The sequence below is a fragment of the Rhea americana genome, unplaced genomic scaffold, assembly GCF_003343005.1.
Source record: "Rhea americana isolate MKP2758 unplaced genomic scaffold, rheAme1 scaffold_129, whole genome shotgun sequence".
NCBI classification, from domain to species: Eukaryota; Metazoa; Chordata; class Aves; order Rheiformes; family Rheidae; genus Rhea; species Rhea americana.
This window is the reverse complement of record NW_028185361.1, coordinates 615,984-638,029: the sequence shown is the minus strand read 5'-3', so window position 1 is coordinate 638,029 and position 22,046 is coordinate 615,984. Positions and strand designations below refer to the sequence as shown.

Below are 22,046 nucleotides of genomic sequence, written 5' to 3'. Positions count from 1 at the left end.
CTCCGCCAGAGAGGGAAGGACGTGTGGCGTGTTTCCCTAGCGCCGAGCTAGTCCCCGGGAAGGGCTCGTATTTTCCCTCCTTCCTTCTCTTCCCCAGTTAGAGCTGCCTAGCTGCTCCCCTCGCTGGGACTGGCCATTCCACCACGCTGCGCAGGGTGGGGAGGGCGGAGGGTTTTTTTGTTTGTTTTTTTTTAATATATATATATATATATATATATTATTATTGAATTCCGTGCTCCCATTCGTCGCAACTGTTCCGAATGGGTGTGTTTCGCTTCCTTCGTGTCTTCTGGTGCCCGGCGGGCGCCGTGTGCGGGCTGACGCCCGGCGGGTGGGAGGCTTAGCTGGGGAGGAAAAGCGGCTGAGGCAGCCCAGCACAGGTGGCAGGCGCTGCAGGTGAGTCTCTGGGCAGCGCCAGCATTTTTTTTCTCCATTTTTCTCCTTTAACATGTGCCAGCTCCACCCCTAGCTTGCTACGTCAGTGAATTTAACCTTTGCTTGAAACGAGGCCCCTCAGTAGTGCTCAGACAGCAATGAGAGCTCCAGATACTTAGTTCTTGCTTCTATGAAGTACCTATTGCTGCTGTGTGAAATGCTAGCATGTCTGAACGGCCAGGGTTTACTGCTGTGCTGAAATGTAGGTTTTGAACAGCAGTGTCATGGTTGTTAGAATGATGCTTGAATAGTAGTTTTCCGCCTTCCCCGCCCCCACTCCAGTGATAAAGGCACCATTAGCAATAGTCATGTTATGTTTTGGAAGCTGTTTTTGTCGGCTTATATAACCTCCAGATTAGTTCTACAGATTCAAAAAAATCGCTAGAGCCGTGAAATCCAATCAACCAGCACCATCATCTAGGGATATCTGATAGTGACTAGATAATTTGAGGACTACTGTGTAGCAGTAGGGTCTGGTGATATATTAGTGCCTTCCTGTCAGAAGTTTTAAATATGATTGAAACTGATTAGCTGTGCTGTTAAACACCAAACATTGTTATCTTCCTGAGTGTCCGATACATTGTTGATATTACAATCTCAGAAAGCATCCAAAAGCTACACAAAATTATGTTAAATCTAGATAAAATACCTGTTCTATAAAAATGTTTTTGATATAATTGTCCCATCTTTTGCTGCTAGGAAAGATTAATCGAGCATATTCCGAATGTGGATCGTCTTACTTGAAATAATTGGTAGTGGACTGATTTCAAATTTAATGCTCTAGACAAATTTAATTCTCTTTAAGATCTCTTGCATGAGGGCTTAGTTTGTAAACAAATGGGATACTTGATCTTTTGTCTGTCTTTTTTTTCCCTCTGAGTTATAGTTGGTTTGGCTTCTAGAGGACTTTTTTTTCTTGTCTTTGTTGCATTTTTTTTTTGGCTTGCTGTGGCGTTTTTTTGCCAAACTAAATTTTAGCCCCCATGCATGTTAATAAAAAGACAATGATTTGTTTTAGTGATTTTTGAGGGGTATTTTCTTGTGTCTGCTAAGCACAAGATTAGAAAAAGTTTGTTTCACTTATAAGGTGTCATGTTAAAGGTTGAGGGAGTAAATTCTGTGTTTTCTAGGTGGGAAGAATGATGGAATGCAAATTACTTCATATCTATTTGCAAAATGGTCTGGAAACTTTTTTTTTTTTTTTTGTTGGCTTTGTTGTGAAAAGCAGTGATGAGCAATCTTAGTAGCTAACCAGCCTAGCGTATATATTTCAAATATGTGATACAAAAAATATGTGACTGTAAGTCTTTTTTTTTTTTTTTTATTTGCCAGCTGCTCTATACTCTTTCCATGAATATGAAATGCTAATAATGCATTTGTTTTGAGTAGTGCACTGAAAGAGTACAGCAGAAGCCAGAATATAAATATTGAGTGCTATATGACTTAAGATTTTTGTGTTAGAAAAGGTTACCGGACATACACATGCTTACTACTGTCTAAAATCTCAAGAATCAGATTTATTGGGAAAATGAGGTAGAAATTTCTTAAATATCTAAATTGGACAGTTCAACTTTAAGGTTGGGCTCTCAATAGTAAAATTAATGTAATGGGGTCTCTGGTTATATTTATTCTTGGACCATATCTTCCATAATGTTTCTGTTTAAGTGTCAAAGACTGTATGTAAGATTGTTCTCATATGCAATTTTTTGATAATTTCTTATGAATTAAAATGTTTCCTTCTCTGCTGTTTAAAGCAAGCAAAACTGAGCTATACAAACGAAGATATGGATCATTGTTTGACTCAGATTGTGTGGATTCCCATTTGGAGTAATAGTGCTACATATTTTTAAAATACAGTGCTCAAAATGGTATCCTTTTAAACTTAATTCTTTCTGAGCTCCATTCCTGAACCTGTAGTAGAGGTACTAGATCTGGAATACAACTCTGATGTGTGTTTTTTTTTTTTTCCTTTTTTTTGACAACTAAGATCTAGACTTAGCCTTGACACACACATCAGTGTTTGCTTAAAAATAATAAATGAATAAAGTTTCAGTAGACTGAGGTGAGAAAGGTGTTACTGAGAAAGTCATTACAGGAAGGTAAGATAATCTTTTTTGACTTTTATGTAAGATCAGGTCTCTTATTAATCTTTTAGAAAGATTTCAGTGATAGCTATAGGCAGAAAGCAATTTTTTTTTCCCCGTGTGAAAACTATTTGGCATGCTTTGTGATCTTTGTTAGTCTTATGTAGTAGTATCCCCTTTTTTGTCTGACTTAGTCTTCTGAGTAAACTTCCCCCTCCCCCCCMAAAAAAGTGTTGTGACCTCCTAAATCTAGCATCTTTAGTATCTTTTTGTTTAGCGGTAGCTTTCAGTGTAGAAATGACTGTCTATTGGGATTATTATTATTTTTTCAACTTCCTCTGCCTCTTGCCATCCCAAAGAGTGGATTATCTATCTTCAGAATACCATTTTCTGGAATACTATTCAATATAGTTTTGTAGTATTTATGATGCTGAAGATCTTGGGGTGGAAGAACTCTAAAATATTTTGTGAGGATCACAATTGTGTTATTAAATTGTTTCCCACCTGACTGGGCAGATGGTTGTTCATTAGTGCTTGTTCAGATTTGTAAAATGAGAGTTAGTTTGCCTTCCAAGCTGTACTGTGCGGCATGAGACCTGATTTCCTCTCTGCTTCTTGGAGGCTGTAAACTGAAGTCTTTGGGCTTTGATCTACTCTGCAGCTTCTGACTTACTACAAAAATTATCCCTCTCAAGTCTATTACTGAACGTAGCGTATTGCCTTCAGTTACACAGAAATGTGATGCTGCTTCTTTCCTGTTAGATGAAAAATAAAATAGTGTTGTTGACAGTACTCTACTTCAGTGATGATAATGACAGTGATTTGTTTCTGCAGGTTTGTGGAGATAAAGGTTTACAACTTTGACCTCTGTGCAAATAGTTTTTAGATGCTAAGTGAGTGAGTTCAAGATGGTTCAAGGTTCTGGCAGAGTCTGACTGTTTCCTATTTAGTTATCCTTGTGGCTATACCTGTCATAATTTCTGTGTGTACAGATTTTCTCATTTAAAAGTTTTTAAGAATACATTTACATTGGGTAATGCATTCCAAATTGGAGTGGAGTAGTAAGATTTGTCTTGGTTAGCACTGTATTCTGTTTCATGCTGCTTACAGTTTCCTCAAGGGTAAAAATGTGGTCCTGATGCTTATTGTTTCTTTTGGCATCTCGTAGTGAAACTTGAAAGGATTTTCAGAATAGCAAAGGTTATAATAACGTTCTCTGGTTATGCATGTAACTTCTTGTTTTCACTTTTTTTTGATCAGCAAACTCAAGGCTATTTCTATAGAGAACAGTAAAAATGCACCTGTAATTTCGTGTTTAAAGTTTGTCTGCGTGTCATTAAAACATTCCATTTACTTCATTTTAGCTAATACAACCAGCCAGTTTTACCATACTCTGCTTTCATCTTCACATTTTGTGAAACTGTTTTTTTTACTCTCAAAAAAAAAAAAATTCACTAAAGAGACTTGATGTTTTCCATGCATCAACCAAAAGCCTGTCTAAAAGATGTTAAAAATAGTGTAAATCAGGAATTGACTTGCAAATTAAGCTGTTCAGCTGTAGCTGCAAAAGCTGAGTTTACAATTGCAAGCCTCCAGAATAGTAGAAGCTTTCTTCCTCTTAAAATGGAAGTGTTTTGGGCAGTGAATAAATTGTGGTTCTGCTACAAAATTTAGCTATTTTTCATGAGATGCAAGTAAGCCTTATGTTCTTGCTATCTCTCAAGACCTAAGCATTTCAGTGATAGCTTTTGCTTTTCTGATTAATTACAACCTTTGATCAGTAATACTTGATCTGAAGTTGAGCCACTAGTATGTTCTTCAGTGCTCTTCATCTTTCCAAGTCTTTCATGATGAGGCATTGTGTGACTGGTGAAAGACTCCTATTTTTTTTATCCCCTGTGTTTCCCATGCTGCATGTGCCTGGTGTCACATAGCGTAGCTCTATTTTTTTTTTCCTTTTCTTTTGGGGAAGAAACTAGACTCTCCTCTAGATAAGAAACCTCACACAGGTTGAAATCTTGTGAGTAAAATGGGCTCCATTTTTACTGTATAAGGTGTAAAGTATATCTTTTTGATTTCAGAAGGGAGAATAATAATCGGTAAATCAACATWTTTTTTTTGCTTTTCGTGGGAAATGTTTATTTGCAGTGAATAATTAAGGACTCCAGTAGTTAGGGATAAAAAGGTGGATGAAGTTGAAAGAACCACAATAACTAGTGATAGCTAACTAGGATGAGTATATGAAGGATACTTGGTTCAAGCACTTAACGTTTCGGGAGAAAGCAAGAAAGGGAGTCGTATATAGCTATGTGCATGTAAGCGCTGACACTTTTACAAGATAAAAGGCTGAATTTAAGAGAAAGTTATAGAAAGGAAAAATAAGACAAACTGCTGAGTCATAGCAACAGGTTTTTTGGTGAGTTACTATAATCATTGAATGGAACTATTGCAAAATCTGAAAGCAGGTGGGGCCAGTTTTCAGCAGCTGATAAACCAGCTGTCACTGAAAGTGACAGCAGCAGTTTGCCTGGATTAGGGAATAATTTGTTCCTGCCCTTTCTTTATTTTTTTGCCATTTTGAGTGCTCTCTAGTAGCATTTTATGTACTGAATGACTCTAATGAGAATATAAAATGTTGCGTTATCTAGATGCAAGCAGCAGAAAATTACTCTGATGTTAATATGAAATCAAATAAATACACTGAGTTTTATTTGATTGGTTTTGATTTTGGGAGTTTTTTGGGGGGGTTTTTTGTTTTTTGCTTTTGTGTTTTGTTTGTTTTTGAAGGCATAGGCAGTATCTTTTGCAGGTTTCCTTAAAATAAATCATTAAAAAAAAAAAAAAAAAAAGGAGCTACACGGTCACCAAAGAAAATCATTAGGAGCTACACGGTCACCAAAGAAAATCATTTAAAGGATGTGGATGGCCTGAGAAGATGTTTAATGCTTGTAAAGCACGCACGCACTTACAACTGCTAAGCCTCTGAAAGTGCTGAAGGGGTGACTGAAAAGAGATATTCACTGCAGTTGATTTAGATTATTATGGAGGCGCATCTTTCTGGTCTGTATTCTTTTTCTGCAATCCCCCACTTACTTCTTAGAGGAAAGTTTAAATATATAAGTAAAAATGTATAAATAAATCCTGTTGGAAGTTTAAATTTAGGTGGTCTGAGTTATTCTCTGAAACTCTTCTTTCTACTTTTTATGCAAAGACCCTAAAAAAGCTAACTATGTGGGGTTAAATTTTTCTTTCTAAATAGATCTCACAAAGGAGCTTTAAGTTTTGTTAAATTTGGATATAGCAGGAGAATGAATACAAATCATTTTCTTGTAGTTTTTGTAAATCATAAAGTACTATTTTGTGTAGATCTGGTTTGTTAAAGAAATGGGGATCAAATTTTAGAAAAAAATCACTGGTGTAATTATTTTCTTATAGGCTACATCTGGATTTGCTTTAAGTTTTGAATGTTAAAGTATAAGCAGGACATAAAAGGGAGCATTTCCTAACTGCACAAACATGTAATTTTTTTCTATGTTTTTAATGAAACTAGAAAAAGCAAGTCTATACATCATCTGCATAATGTTTACTTGACTCTTGATATTAGACTCCTCAGTGAAATATTTGAGAACATGTAGAAGTTTCTTCTGATTGTAAATTCTTACATAACCTTGGGGATGCATCTTTGTCCCCCACCCCCTTTTTTTCCCCCCTTGCTTTAGGGTTTGAGAAGCATTGCTCTCTGTACAAGATAGGTTTTCCTGTTCCTTGAATAAAACAGGAGGAACATACCACTAATGCTTTCTATGCTAACAGGCTATATAAGCAGAGTTGTGGGATTTTTATACCCATACGAATTAGTTACAAACAGAACAGACTCAGCAAAACTGTTTTTGTTTGAAATCTGGTTCTACCAACACTGAGGCTTTTATCAGAATATATATACTTCTCTGAAGAGTAGGCTTTTTGGGTATTCCTTTCAGAAATAAGCCAAATGTACAACATGCTTGGTAAGTGAGAGAGGATGCTCCTCAGGAATGGATAGACCAAATAGAAAGTTTATCTTTACCAAAAATGCACAGGGTGATTCATGCATTCTTACAAAGGCAGTGTCATTTCAAACCAATGTATGCATTGTTGCCGTTTTGCTTCTAACATTTGTTTTCTGCCACCTTCTTGTAAGGTAACTAGATGTGAAGACCTTAAGTTTTTGTGGTGAGTGACTCATCATAACCCAAATGTAATGACTAGTAATGCAACAGTTCAGTATAGTTCAAAGAAAACAAAACAAATCCTGTCACATTAAGCTATTTTGTTGGGGTTTTTTATAGCTTTCCTCCTTTCTTCAGTGAGATTTCAGATGTATGGTGTATCTCAAAACCTTTTCTTCTTAGTCTTTATGATCAGATTCTTTTAAAAATTTAAGAGTCTTATTGTAAATCACTCCTCTAACTTCCAGCTGTTTTGCTAGCTGTATTAATGGACAGTAATGTGCAGTCTGAGAAAGGAAGTTGTGCTTTAAGCTTCAAGTGCATAATTACCTCTGTACCTTTTCAAAAACATCTTTCCCTTAACTGGCACACTTGCTTGGTTTACAGAATTCTTTTATAGCATTGTGGTGTTTGCAGCAGAGATAAAATACCACTCAGGCTTGGTGTGGATGTACTTGTGGAGATCTGCCTGGATTTACTTTTTTAAGCAAAGGCTCTGGTATTCAGTAGAATACTTTGTTGAGTGATAAATGTCTTTTCATCAGCAGAAAGTTTTTCAAACTTGCAGAAGAAAAAGTTGGTTTCAGGTTTTGCTGCTGACTTTTAGGTACCCTACTGAGCTTTTCTTAATGCTTGAAGAGTTGTCACAACTCTGTTTGATTTCCCCACTTCCTGAGAGAGAGTAGGAGGGAAATTGATTAGATTTCTGAGTTAAAACACTTTCCTTTTGAGTTGTCCAGACTGAGTAGTGCAAAGATACCATATATCACTCTAGTTGTACTGTTCTGGCTGTAATGAGCATTGGTGCTGCCCTAGCCCTGCAAACACATGGCAGAAGGAGGAGGGAAAAGATGCTCAGATCAATAGAAAGCACTAAAACTGAGTTACAGAGGGTTCTGTGATGCTCCCCTTGGAGGAGGGACTAAAATGCTGATGGCTCACCTAGCAGGTGATATGATATGGCTGCTAGCTATTGTTACCTGCTTCCTCCCAGAGCCAGTAATGTTAAATATCTGCTACCGGATACGTTGTAAGGGAACATCCTCATTCTCCTATGTTGATGTGTTCCACTGTACAGTTAATGATGACACTTTTACTTTCTTGCAAAGTCAGAAATGTGATTTCCAGTCCACCCTGAGCAACGAAATGGATGTAGGGGTCTCTTATGTTGTATCATGCCCCAGCTACTGGACATAGGGTAGAGTGCTGGGGCTGTGCTGTTGTGCAGTTTGTTTGGGAACAAACCCTAGAAATGGAGTCCTGGTTGAATTTCTAAGCAGGTTGGAAAAAATGGAGACCAGACCAGTAAATCAAATTTATGCATTCTTAGATGATTAAACTAGAAATAGTAGTACTAGCAATTGTGAATCATGTCCACAGTAGTCACATAGTCTACAGTGAAAAAGAAAATAGATTTTTGAGGGGAGGTACTTACTTTCATTTATGATGTGTGTTACTAAATCATATTAACTATATTAATATCAATAGATATTAATATTAAATAATGATCATGAATATTTTAAATGGAAAGACAAATGCATGAGCTAAATTATGACAGAAATGAATTTTGCAAATAATAAAGTTAGTAATAATAATATGAAGGGCACAACAATGTTAAAAAGCAAATACAGTTCACTTCTAGCATTGCTTTCTCTTTGCACAATAGAAAATTTGACTTGAATATTAAACTTTGCTTTCACAATTCTACTGTACGTAAGTTTTTAGGTTCTCTGGAGGGCTGTTTTTCCACGTTTTTAGACAGATGTGTTTGTTATTGCTAGTAATATTGATAGAAACGTTCAAAAAGACTGGCTTTTTTTCCTTGATCAATGTGTATATTTAACTAAGCAGGTATGTTCTTAAAAGTACTCCAACCAGATCACTATTACAGTTTCTAATCTATGCATTTAATGCCAGAAAGTCAAGTTTCCTTTAAATATTTAGTCTGAGAACTGCACCAAGTAAATACAATATGGATATTTTGAGTGTAGATAATACTATTATGAGAATAGTCAAAACGTGCAATGTCTCTTACTTCCCATCTAGTAAATTATAAGATTAACTGATACAGAAAATCTCAGCCTTGCTATGCTTTGACATATTTCCTGTTGCTTGAGGAAAATAGTTACCAATACATTTGTCTCTGTAAGTGTTACCATCTTTCTAGTATAGTCTGTTTCATGATGTTTTGKTTTTTTTCAGAATTTTGTACAGTAAACTTATTTTGATACTCTTATGACCTCACATTTGACATACATGCAGAAAACTGTGTTGTAGTCTTTGGATTCAGATACTATGTTCATTGAATGTACAGTAGTGAGCAAAAGCAAAAAGTAAGGATTGATTCTCCAGAGCTTTCAAGGGATGTAAGCCTAAGTTTCTTTAAATGCATTGTAGAATTCTGAAAGGGAGAAGGTTTTTCTGATTTTGTAGTAAAAMGGTAAATGTTCAAGTTGTTTCACAAGTGAATGAAACTTTTCTTAACAGAAAAACAAAGTAAAACATAATCAGGTTTTCTAGAGAATGGAAAGATTTTCTTATTTGTCAATAAAATGACCTTTGTCAGTGCAGACTTAAGCAATATTGTTACATTTGTTGTGGAGCAAGAGTTGTAGTCACAATGAAGTGTGTGAATCACATTACTTTTATTTCTCAGAAACATGTTTTATTTCATGACTTTTATTTGTGAAGGTTTTTTCATTCCCCTACTTTTAATTGAACTTTGAGTGGTGTGCAGTAGGTGCATGGCTTTTCTTGTGACTATTCTAAGTAATGTGGTTGATCTAAAAGAGTTAGACAGGGGAGGTAATCATTGACCTATTAGTGCACTTTTTTAGATTACTATAACACTTCAAATTTAGGAATGGAAAGAGTAGCCTAAATGCTAAGCAAGGATCTTGTTTTCAGGAACCTTTATGGAAACACTTAACAATACAGAGAAGGCTTCTGAAAGTCGAAGGCGGAAATTGTCAGGCACTATATCTTTGCGTAAGCTTTTTATACTTGGTTTGTTTTTCTGTGCTAACTTTGTCATGAGGTGGCCTGTGAAGAGACTGATGTAGATGGATTACTCCAAGACCTGCCCTGTACTCCTACTGCATTTGCTGCAGATGTGATAATGCAAAACCTCATTGCAAATGTGCTGCTTATCAAAATCTCTCTATACCTAGTGCTCCTTAAAAAACAAAAGACAGTTCCTCCTCTAAGCTTCTTAGTGCTGAGACATAAGATAAAAGGTGTTGTATACAAAAAAGCATGAACATTCTAACTACTATTAAGTGTTTGGTTTGAATTGAGTTTTTTTAAGGCATTTGGGCAAATGAGAGTTTCTTAATGAGAAACTGGTAGGAGGATTAAAAGACAGACTTCTGAAGTGTTAATAATCTCCTTCCAAGATTGAAAAGCAGAAGAGAAAGAATGAAAATGCTAGCATACAACTCAGTGACTGGAGAATGGAAACACAGGCAAAATAGAAATGGAAGTCATCCTCTTGGTAACAGCAAAGGTGTTTGGTAGTATGGGGATAGGCTGCAAAGCTCTGAAAGTATAGGTAAAGCAGCTTGTGTTTGAAGTACTAAAGTTCTTATTGGAGAGATCTGTAGAAAAAAAATGATGATCTACATCCTGTTGTAGCTTTATTCACAAAAAGGTATGAATGGGGAAAATGTTTCCCTAAACTAGTAAAAGTATGCTCTGGAATGGTGGAAGCCTGCTTAGCATGAAGTTTCAGGAAACATATGGTTGGTTGTATTGCAGACAGCTAACAAAAGTGAAATTAAAGCATTGATTCTGTGATCTGGCATATCTGTCATTACAGATTCTGGTAGTATAATTTCAATGGTAATACTTAACCAGTTCAGTGCTTAGTAGAGAGGACAACAAGAAAAAACCTCTTACCTCAAATGTGTATAGTTTACTTTGAGTAACCTTTCAGGTGAATCTGAAATCAAACATTTTTTTTTCCCTCTTCTTTCCCATCACCCTCTCAAAATCAAAGAAAATCCAGCCTCTCCCACTCCAAAAACCAGCACCAGAAAACACACACACAAAAAAAATTGGAGATCTGGGCTCTCAGAGGGCTTTTAGCAAATGGACTATTATCCCTTGATTTTTTTTTTTCTTTACTGTTTCATTTTTGTTTCAGGCTACTATATTTGGCTTTGCTCCAGTAGTTTCCAATTACAGAAAGAGTTCTCCAACAAAGAATGTTCCAGGGCTGCAGATGTTTCACTCATTACATAATACTGAGCTTAGCTAACACTTAAAGTTTGCAACTGAGGCAGTAAGTGAAGTCTATAAAGTACTTCTTGCTTTAAAACTTTTGGGCTGTTTTCCAGTTCCTGAAAGTAATTGTCATCTTTTGTCATGTGAAAGAACAGTTTGCATAYGACACTAACAAAACAAGATGAAACCAGTCTTCTGAATAAATAAATATAGCTGATCTGCTTAATGATTATCATTCTTCCCTTCTCACATGTTTTCCATTGCTATTTCTGTCTTTGGCAATAGAACTTCATTTATTGGTACCAAACATTCCTTCATTGTTTCCAACTGCTTCTTCTCTAGTCTTTGTAGATCGCTTTTGAATATGTTTTTAGCCTTTCATATCTGTAACCACTGTGACTTTTATACCACTGAGCAATTTGAAATTACTGTACAGTATGAAAACATAAACTGTGTGGTAGAGATAGGAGAGACTGGAATAAGTTTTATTTCCCTGCACGCTTTTCTTCTTCTGGGATTTGAGGGGCACTTTCACGCTCTTGAGCATCCTGACTCACAGAATCTATTAATGTAGTGATATTTTCAATCAATTGTAGTTTGTAAATAGCTGTTCAAACCACTGTTGCAGAACTATATATTTGAAAGTTTTGTTTGGTTTGATATAAGCATTTATGCCACTGCATTATTGCCTCACTTTTTCAGCTACAGTAACTGTATTTTCTGACAATCTGCAAAAATCTGACTGAAACCACAATTCTGTTTCCTAAGACAGAATCCTATGATAGTAGGTTACTTTTGTATCTTCTGTGAATCTGATTTACTAAGTACTTTGGGACTGGTTTACTCACTTCCTTTGGTAATTTTTGCTTAAGTAAACCAAAGAGTTGCACATAGAGGGAGGGAAGGAAGCATACAAAATGCAGTTAAAACTCAGGATAATGGAGAACTTGATTGTATTCTGTTAGAGGCAAAATTATTTTAAACTAGTCTTCCATTTGCATTTCTAAAACAATTCTGAAAAATTGTAACTTCTAAGAAACAAAATAGATACTTTAATGAACAACCTTTCTCACATCCTTCTTTGAGCTGTTTTAGCCTTTGGTCTTTTATTTTAAATTATGTCCACTAATTTGACAAGTTTCTATATTCATTGAACTTTTTAGATACAGTTTAGTTTTCAGCACTAGCGGTAGGATTGCCTTAGACATTTCAGAAGCCTGAAGCAGAGGTAATTCACAAAAATTAGTATTTCTTGCTAACAGTGTTATATGTGCAGATGAGCAGAAACACAGGTGTTTGATCTATTGTTTCTAGACTTGGTGCCTGTGTTTTTATAGGGATTTCTTACTTGAGATTGTTTAATAGGATTTTTCTGCTTTCTTCCTACAGTAGTGCTCTGGTCTCTCATGAACTTTTGAAAACTTTCCAGCCAAATTGATTACATTCATTTTTGTCTAGAATGGATGCTATCAAAAAATATTTTAGTTCACAGAACTAATACAGAATCAAAAGTTTTCTTTGAACGTGGTTTTTTATGTCTGATAGCTGGATTGTTGAAAACTTGCACAATTTATTTACAGTACCAGGCCTTGATACAACTTGTTGTGTTCAATTAACGAATAAAAGCAGTGCCTCTTATCTTTCATCTTGTCCTTATTTTTTTCACAATACTATAGACTTCTGTAAGATAATCAGTCATCTTGTAGCTTGTAACCTACTTGAACAGCTCTGCCATTACATTCTCAAATATTTCCTTGAAAATCATTACAAAGGAATGGTCCTGTATTTGCATATGTACATGTTCAGACTCAGTCATGTTAATGTCCAACCATTCTTGTTCCACAGCTGGTTGTGTTAAGACAGGTAGAACTTAGGCATTGCATTTCTATGAAGTTGTTTTTGCAACTTAGGATTTTTTTAAAGTGCTATTGTGATTCAGCAGGTGACTGAAACTGTTGTTTCCTTTCATAACTGAGGACAATATAACATTCTAGAACATGCTTGTTATATTGTCATCAAATGCACATCTAGGAATTACTTTTCTTTCTTACTGATTATTGATATTGGTGGCTAAGGATCTGTAGATTATGCCTGCCCCAGTATTTTGTCTTTAAATCCTGTTGGGTGCTAACAGTGTGCTTGGGGTAACACTACTTTACCTTGTCCTTAATTGTTAATTGACATGGTATATTCGTATACATAGTTGAATATACTTTATAGAACCTGTATGTAGACAAGTCTATGTAACACGTGAGCGTGTGTTGCTAAGGACATCTTAAGTGTTTGATAGCCTCCTCAGTTCTCCCAAACTCTTTCAACACATTCTTGAAAATTCTAGATTATCATGTTACATTCTGTAGTGGTTTTGAATCATCTGTGCTGCCATATGTAAGGTTTGATTTCTGCTCTCCCACATGCTCCAAGCTGATATGTGTTACACCAGCTGAAGTTGCATGCCTGTCTGAGTAGAAATGGGCTTGCTTAAAAATGACTGCAGTATGAACAAATGTACTGATATGAACTATGTATGAAGACATTTGTGAATAAACAAGCAACTAGAGTGCCAGTTACTTGGAAACCCTGTGTGTATGCTTTAGTGCATTCTGGTTATACTATATTAGTGACTGTCTTTGCATGTGCTATTTAAATTTAAGCTTATGCAGGTATGTTTGTGTACTAGGATCATATCTATATTTTGTGTTTAAGAATACTGTCTAAAATAAGTTTCATTTGCCAAGTAGAATTCATGATTTTCTTTGCTTTTTAAAGCATCAAATACTAGATTCGATATCTTGGAATCAGTTAAAGAAAGACAGTATTTGCAGCAATTAGTAAGTATAAAAGCAAGCATTCTGATTTCTTAGATATAGTTAATATTGAGAAATAACTTCATTGTGCACTTCTGTAATTGGATAATAAACTAGGAAATAGTTCGAAAAATAAAAAAGGAAGAAACCTATACAATTGATGCTATTTTTTTTAAGAACTTCACAATAGTGGAAATGTACTTTACATGCAATAGTTGTTTCAGTCCTTTGGCCATTGTATTTAAATATGATTTCTATGGAACGCCCTAGAAAATTCTTAGTGATATTGTAACTTCTCAGAAAGAAAATAGATGCTTTAATAAACAATCTTTTTCACTTCCTTAGTGATATTTAAACCAGTATCCAAACAAAATTCAGGCTGTTCCTTCTCTTCTCCCAGGAGACTGAAACTTAATGTTCTGAAATAACATCACTTAGGTCTACAAGATTGACCTTCCTAGTGTAATCAATTTCTTCTTATAAAATTTGTCATGCCTTTGTGTTTACAGCTATTACAAAATACTGTATAGTATACTTTGTTATTTGAAGTGTGTGCTGAGAGAAGTGTGTGACAGGTTGAACTAAAGGGTAGTGCAACCTTACTTTATCTTTTTGCTGTCAATTACAGTGAGTTAGCTTCTTCTAACATGTCTTCAAAGACAAAATTTTTGAAAACATTTGCAAATTCCACCCCTCATTTTCAGTCGTAAAGTACAGCTGATACCACTTTAGTGCGCTGTTTTGCTAATTATGCATTTCAAATCTTTAACATTTATGTTAAATATGGCTTTTAGTGTGGATCATGGATGTTTCCAAAGTGACTCACTTAAAACATTTCTTCATTGATGCTTTTGTATAAAGTTAAGATAAAATACTGCATAAATGAAAATTCTTATACACAGTGGAAAGACAAATTGATCTGTTTTCCCTCTTCAGTAATGTAACTTGTTCTCAGCAAAAGATGCAGAAATAATATGTTGAATAAAGAGCTAAGATCATATTTCTCTACCATAGCAATGGCTATTTCTGCATTTCTAGAAAGGTAAACTTTTTCTCTGATTTTTTTTTTCCCCCTTCTGATCAGTTCACTGCAAATGATGGAGAGGTTATATGTATAAAGGCTTAGGCAAATTGCTTGTTAAGTTCTGTACTGAGAAGTAGGGGTAGCTGTGGTAGTGTCTGTTACAGACTTTGTAAGTTTTCCCTAGCTTGATGTTCAAAAAATATACCAAGTAAACGAGTATTGCTATATCTACTGACTACAGTCCAAATGTCTTCCTGACACATGGTCATGTATCCATCCTGYGGAATCTTTGTGTTTTAATTCATTTATCTGACGCAGTGTCTTCCTTGGTTATTAGGCCAGTTTATTTTAGAAATAAACATTTAAGAAGAATGCATTTTAATTCTTTTTAATTTGTTTACTGCCGATAGCCAAGTGTAACTTGTTTCCAAAACAAAACATTTGTTTGGAAGTCCTGAATTTTGTTTAGCATTTACATTGCCAAAAAATCTTAACTCTGCAGCCCTTTACAGAATAGATAGTCCAGCCACAGTATACAAAAAGTGCTGAAGTTATAATTCAGTCTAGAATAAAACTTTTATTTTCCATGCAGTCTGATTCAAAAACTATTTGCTGTTTTAGGGATAATATCCCATCTTTTACGAGTGCTTCAGTCATTTGTGCAGGCACACTGCCACACAATAATTGCCATTGTAATTTGTGGTTATTAACAGCATCAAAAAGAAAATGAAAGTAAGCTTTGTAGGTTAGTAGATTTCGAAGTCATGGGCTGTTCATTAATCGCTTGCAGAAAAACATTTAAAATGTCGGTASTGTGACCATCTGTTCAATATTTTCAATTATTTAGATAATTTGGACCTTGACTATATTGAAAACGGGCTCAAAAAGTGCTTTGTAATTTAAATGTTATTATTTGTGACTTAGGTCAAGACTTTGATTTAGAGTCAAGAGTATTTTAAATCTTCATTTGGGTTGTGAAGGAAAAAGTTGTAAGAAAGACTTTATCTTAGAAAGAAATGTTGAAGGCATCTCTTTCTCCAATGAAGTAGAGTACAAGATACAGTAAAACTATGTATCACTGTATGTAGCAGTAAAGTTTCTTCAGTTGCAGAGAGGTTATTTTTTGTCTATAAAAATGTCTGTTATATTCTGTTCCTAGGTATAAAAAGTGGATATTTTTACTCTGAAGTGAATGCATACACACAAGTTTCCAAGAACAGCTTCTACTTAATAATGTCATACTTATGCATGACATTTTTATGTAAACTATCAGATTTGTCTTCTGTAACAACCTTTCTTTCCCACTTGTTGCTACTGTTTGCAGCTTTATGCAGCTTATTTCATTTAAGTCAGCTTACTAGAAGTGTATTCACATTTTTCATTTATTTCTAGATTTATGCTGATCTTCTGATGAGATCTTGGAGGATAATTTACAACTGAAGTATTTTTAGGTTTAGAGTGGACTAATAGCTAGAATTCTATACTTCAATTATTTTACCACCTGTTTAGAGAGAGATCTCTTATGTTGTGACTTACTAGGAATGAAAGGCTTGTGGTAAAGATTTGTCTTTTTAGAGATGTCGAACTAAAATGAGTTGTTGCAGAGGAAGAACTGAAAAATTTTCTGTATATTCTGTAGTAGTGCACGGAAATAATGTTTTCCTAAATGTTTTTTACTAAATGTATGTTCAACTGTTGACTCAATTGTATTTAATAAATGACTTACTAAACACTGCTGAAGATCCTATTTCTATGTTTTGGTGGCTATATTGTAACTTACAGATGTATGTTTAATATAACAGCATTGTAGATATAAAGAAGATAATTATGGATTAATTAAGAGGTTACTTTAAGATCTCTTTTGGGAGGTCCTATTGCTTTAAACTTTTGCTAGAGTAGGAAAATAAGTTCTTGAAGAGCTGAGTAACGTTTACTTGAGATCTTAAATCTGGAAAGGCTGGAGAGTTGAGCGGAGAGGAACCTCGTGAAGTTCAACAAGGGCAAGTGTAGAGTCCTGCATGYAGGGAAAAATAACCCTAGGCACCAGTACAGGCTGGGGGCTGACCTTCTGGAGAGCAGCTCTGCAGAGAAGGACCTGGCAGTGCTGGTGGATGACAAGTTGACCATGAGCCAGCAATGTGCCCTTGTGGCCAAGAAGGCCAATGGTCTCCTGGGGTGCATCAGGAAGAGTGTTGCCAGCAGGTGGAGGGAGGTGATCCTGCCTCTCTCCTCAGCCCTGGGGAGGCCTCATCTCGAGTACTGTGTCCAGTTCTGGGCTCTCCAGTCCAAGAGAGACATGGGGCTACTGGAGAGAGTCCAGTGTATGGAGCACCTGCCCTATGAGGAACAGTTGTGAGAGCTGGGCCTGCTCAGCCTGGGGAAGAGAAGACTGCGGGGGAATCTTATCAATGTGTACAAGTACCTGAAGGGAGGGTGTCAAGGGGATGGGGACAAACTCTTTTCAGTTGTCCCGTGTGACAGGACAAGAGGCAATGGGCAGAAATTGAACCACAGGAAGTTCTGCCTGACCGTGAGGGGGAATTTCTTCCCTGTGAGAGTGACAGAGGACTGGACCAGGTTGCCCAGAGAAGTTGTGGAGTCTCCTTCTCTGGAGATATTCAAGGCTCGCCTGGATGCAACCCTGTCTAACATGCAGGTGACCCTGCTTGAGCATGGAGGTTGGACTAGATGATCTCCAGAGGTCCCTTCCAACCTTACTGATTCTATGATCTTACTTCTCTTATCCTTATGGAAAAGAGAGGAACTGTTTTGAGGGATTTGAACATTCTGAAAATGTCTCTTAACGTTGTGCTGACATATGAGAGTTGTGTGCCAAGTTTCTCAGCTGCATTGTCTTATGACTCTGACTTCTGCCTGCTACATATTACACAGAATTTCCATAGCTAGAAGAAGGTTGTAAAATCTTAACTAAAAGAGTGTGCATTTTGGTAACCAATTGCAACAGGTTGGCCCCCAGTGGTAAAAAACTTTGGAGTGGATTCTATTCGTTTGTATGCTAACTTTCTAAATTTTAGTTTTTAATTTTTAAAGTCCTTTTTTTCTCTTTTCTTCCTCCTTTGTGTAGTCAGGAAAGCTAAACTTCCACTTTTAGAAGTGTTCTAAGGGAGAAGTATTGCAGCATGATACCAGGAAATCCAGCTGTGATTAAAAACACCAGCTATTGTGAGACTTCTGACATTGTTTGCTGTTGTTATCGTTACTGTTTTATTTCCTGCTCTGTTCACTAAGTGTGAATGTGAGTGAAAGGTTTTAATGTTTGCGCTGAGAGAATGTGATATTGAGCTGCCTGAACACATTGCAGATAGTAAAAGACTGAATCATTTTAAAAATACATTTTGGCTTTAGAAAGCTCTTCAGATAATGCCAACTACTTTGCTGTTTTTAGCAGTATTTTTTGTAGTTGGGTATCATGCATGTTAAGTGTAACTAATGATTTCTAGAATATGGTTTATTACGGCTTAGGGCAGGGCATGTGTATGTGTGTTTTGGGCTAGAGTTTCTTTTGTAAGAGCAACAAGAGTTTTTTTTGGGGGGTAGATTTTTTGTTTGGTTTTTTTTTTTTTTTTTTTTTTTTTTTTTTTTTTTTTTTTTTTTTNTTTCTTTCTGTGGAAAAGACTGAATGAAATACTTCAGACATTACTTGCAGTTTTATGGTTAATCTAGTACAAGCCAGTGCTGCTGCTGCTGAAAGAAGCATACTGCTACTGCTGTTGTGCTGACACATGGAATAACTGGAGAACTGCTCTGGGTGAACAGTAAACAGGCCTTGCTAGGCTAGCACTTAACCAGAGCAGTTCCTTGATCCAGTTTATTATGTAGCTGCACCGACTCTAGTTCTGAAGAAAAGAAAAGGTGGGAATGAGCAGTGGCAGATCATCTCTTTTAGTGAAAGCTTTGGTTTATGTGAGATCAGATCAAAGCCATTACCTCCTGCAGACCTAGTTATCTGTGAAAGGGCTTATCACTAATACCATGCTATTCACAATAGTATTTAAACAAGATCAACTGCTACAAGTCCTGTAGTCAAAAGTCTTTCAGAAGCTTCACAAGGAATTATGGCTTTCAGGTTGCTTTATGTTTTTCCAGAAACCTAGGCACCAGACATCTGACAAAAGTGAACAAACATTTTGTAGTTTCTGTGGATACAAGATCTGTATATTTTGTGACAAAAACTCAGTCGTGTAAGTTGCTGTCCCAGTGCTTTTTCAGGGAAGCCAGACACTTCTGTGTGTCTTCCCAGGATCTCTGTTTTCAGATTAACCTATAAAGCTGTTAGCCAAAGGGTTTAGAGAACACTGAAGTAATGTTGTGAAAATCACTGTGAAAAAAAAATTGCAGAAGAGAAGACTCTTGAAAGATGGATGTAGGCTTCCTCCTTTTGTGATTATAAGAATTTGAGAAATTGTCACTTCAGTGTTTTAAAAAATCAAAAGTTGAGGTATATGGAATAAAGGATTCTATAGATTTGTGTAAGTATAAGCATTTTTTATTTTCTTTCTCCTCTCTACCTTCCCCTCCCATTACAAGGAACTATAGCATGGTGGTAGGTGCTATAGTTGCATAATCTTGCATCAATATTTTTTTTATAAACCTGCCAGATGTGAGTAACTGATGATAATTTTCCTTCAGCTGACTGAAGGACCATCACTCCTTTGTAGCTAGGACCTCTATAGCTGTGGCAGACTTGTGTTCAGAGGCAGAAACACGGATTCTATTTTTGCTTAAGTTTGTAGATGAAGCCCAAAAGTTTTCATGATGTAAACAAGGGATCCAAAAGTAGGTGGTCCCTAGCTCCATGTAAGTCTAGAATAGTATTGAGTGCGATTGTTTGTCTTTTCAAGAGTTGAGAGAGAAATACTTATACAGTAGTTGTCAATTTCTTGAGTTCTAATATTTGGGATTGTACTTGTGATATTTGGGCACAGTATGGAAGCTAATTTTGCTCTTAATATAAAACTAAATTTCATTACTTTAAAACTAGATTAGTGAACAGGCTATTGGGAGAACAACTTTTTCCAGATCTGGAATGTACAGCTGAGCAGTGATGTGAATTGCCTGATCAGCTGATGAAATGTGGTTTTGGATGTGTGATTTTTGTAAAGAGCTTCCAGATGTTACTGTTGCCAATTACATGTCTCAAGATTGCATTATTAAGTCTACATTCTGCAGCAAAATAGGTAAAATGTGCCAAAGGTACTTTAGTAAGTATATACTGTGAATTGTTCCCTCTTCTATAAATAACAGTATGATTGTGTAGTCAGATTACTCAGTGTGATGATAGTAAAACATAGATGCTTTAAGTAAGATATACTTGCATTAATTTGTGGCCTGTGAAGAATTTGAGTGGTTTAATATCTTATGCTGAGCAACCTTCTATATACCTGCTCTGGTAGGAGCTTTTTCTCCTTTATCTCACTTAAGGATCAGTTGAAAGCATTCTTGTTCTAAAATGTGTCTGTTGTGGCAGTAGAACTGGAATCAAATTCCTATAATGCGGTCGTCTTGAGCAGCAGAAATGAAAGGGTTTGCTGTGAAATTGCCCTAGAATTTTCATGAAATCTTTACAAGTCTACATGGGAATTTTAAAGAAGTTTTAGCAAATAAAATAAGTCTTTGAATTGTTGTTGAAGGAAGGAGTTTAATATGAAAGCCAAGTATTTGATTTTTCTCTCATTATTTTTTCCAGAAATTACTGACCTAACCATGACAGAAGACAAAAGTCCACGAGTGGCTGACTATTTTGTAGTAGCAGGGCTCACTGATACAGATACCGCATCTCTCCTGGACCAAGAAATAAGCCGCCATGAAACAAAGTCAGCTGATCCAAAAGCTCCGATTACAGACATTGCTGTGATAATTAAATCAGCTGGTGAGACTGTTCCAGAGGGATACACCTGTATTGAAGCCACCCCTACAGCCCTTCAAGCAAACTTAAACTATGGGAGTCTTAAGAGTCCAGAGCTTTTTCTTTGCTACAAGAGAGGCTGGGACAAACCACCTCTTATTGATATTGGGTGAGATTTTTTAACTGCTTAGTTCATCCTTCAATAGTAAGTTATTACTCTTCATAGATGATAATAAAAACAGTTGTCAGAATACTTCTAAAAGTGTATTTTCTTTGGATCTATCTATATTGTTTGTTGTGTGTAATATTCCCTTTCTAAAATAATTTGGAGAAAAAAAGTGGCAATCTYCTATTGAACCTGCCTCTCTAAAATGAATGATAATGTTTAAAATGATAAGAGGAATGTATAATGGAGCAAATCAAATATAAGAAACAAATTACAGTTTTATGAAAGGCAAGAAGGCATAGCACAAAATTAATGTATAGAAATGATGTAATGGAAAGCCAAAAATACAATGTTTGATCTAAATTAGAAGACAAAAATGGTTAATTCACAGAGTTCATTTTAATGCTTAGTGTGAAACATACCACTTAATAATGGTAGGACATGGAATCAAAGTGCTTAAAGTTTGTCCAGCTACCAATGATCTTGTAGTCTGCCTTACTGTCAGATCAGAGTATTTGTATGGTTGTTTACAAATTCTGACATGATTGGCTACAAACCCTGGGTTGTGTAGGCTTTTGGCAACTCTGATGCTACTTGTATGGCATAAACCACAGCTTTTTGATGTGCGAAGCATAAGTTTCTATAGAGTTCTTAATACTATATTTAAATGCTTGAATATATTTTACTGTGTTATATCACTGACGTCTATGGCACTTGTTAACTAATTCCAAAAACATTTACATTTAGTCTTTTGATTACATGCAAAAACTCTTAGGGGCTAGATTCTGATAATTGGTAAATGAAAACCTCATAGTCATTCTCCAGAAATATTTGTAAATTCTTTTTGCTGAAGCCTAAGACAGAATGTTTAGATCAGTAAGCTGTTCTATTTATGTAGATACAGAATTGATTTTAGAGTGAAAAAATCTAGTTTTAATTGGTCTCAGATACTCCTTTTAAAAGAAGAATGGTGTTTCAGAATTAGTGCTTACTTTGGAAAGTATGTGATGCTACTGCTTTTTAATTTCTAAAGACTAAAGGGGTGAATTTTAAGATTCAAGGTTACAATACAAGGGCAGCATTTTCACTCTGAAATTTGCTAATTCTCAGTTCTGAAATCCAGACTAGCACCAGAGTTTATCTGAAAGTAAGTAATCTTTCCTGTGTTTTCCTGATGTCAGCTTATGTCTGGCATGTGTGCTCAGCTGCAAGCTGGTGCTCCTATGCGGGGT

General features: G+C 35.9%; 1 protein-coding gene across 5 annotated transcripts in view; it reads left to right on the top strand.

The window, feature by feature from the left end:
- Positions 1-334: 334 nt before the first annotated feature.
- DENND4C (DENN domain containing 4C) overlaps positions 335-22,046 on the top strand; it is a 71,613-nt gene continuing 49,901 nt past the window's right edge. For 3 of the 5 annotated variants that reach the window (XM_085326217.1, XM_085326219.1, XM_085326220.1), the window contains exons 1-2: positions 336-396; positions 20,490-20,817. In XM_085326217.1, the coding sequence (XP_085182343.1) occupies positions 20,507-20,817 (311 nt within the window). In that variant the 5' untranslated portion in view covers positions 336-396; positions 20,490-20,506. Of the gene's footprint in view, positions 397-17,949; positions 17,966-20,489; positions 20,818-22,046 lie in introns of those variants that run through there. The other 2 variants (XM_085326222.1, XM_085326218.1) reach the window with 2 other exon arrangements.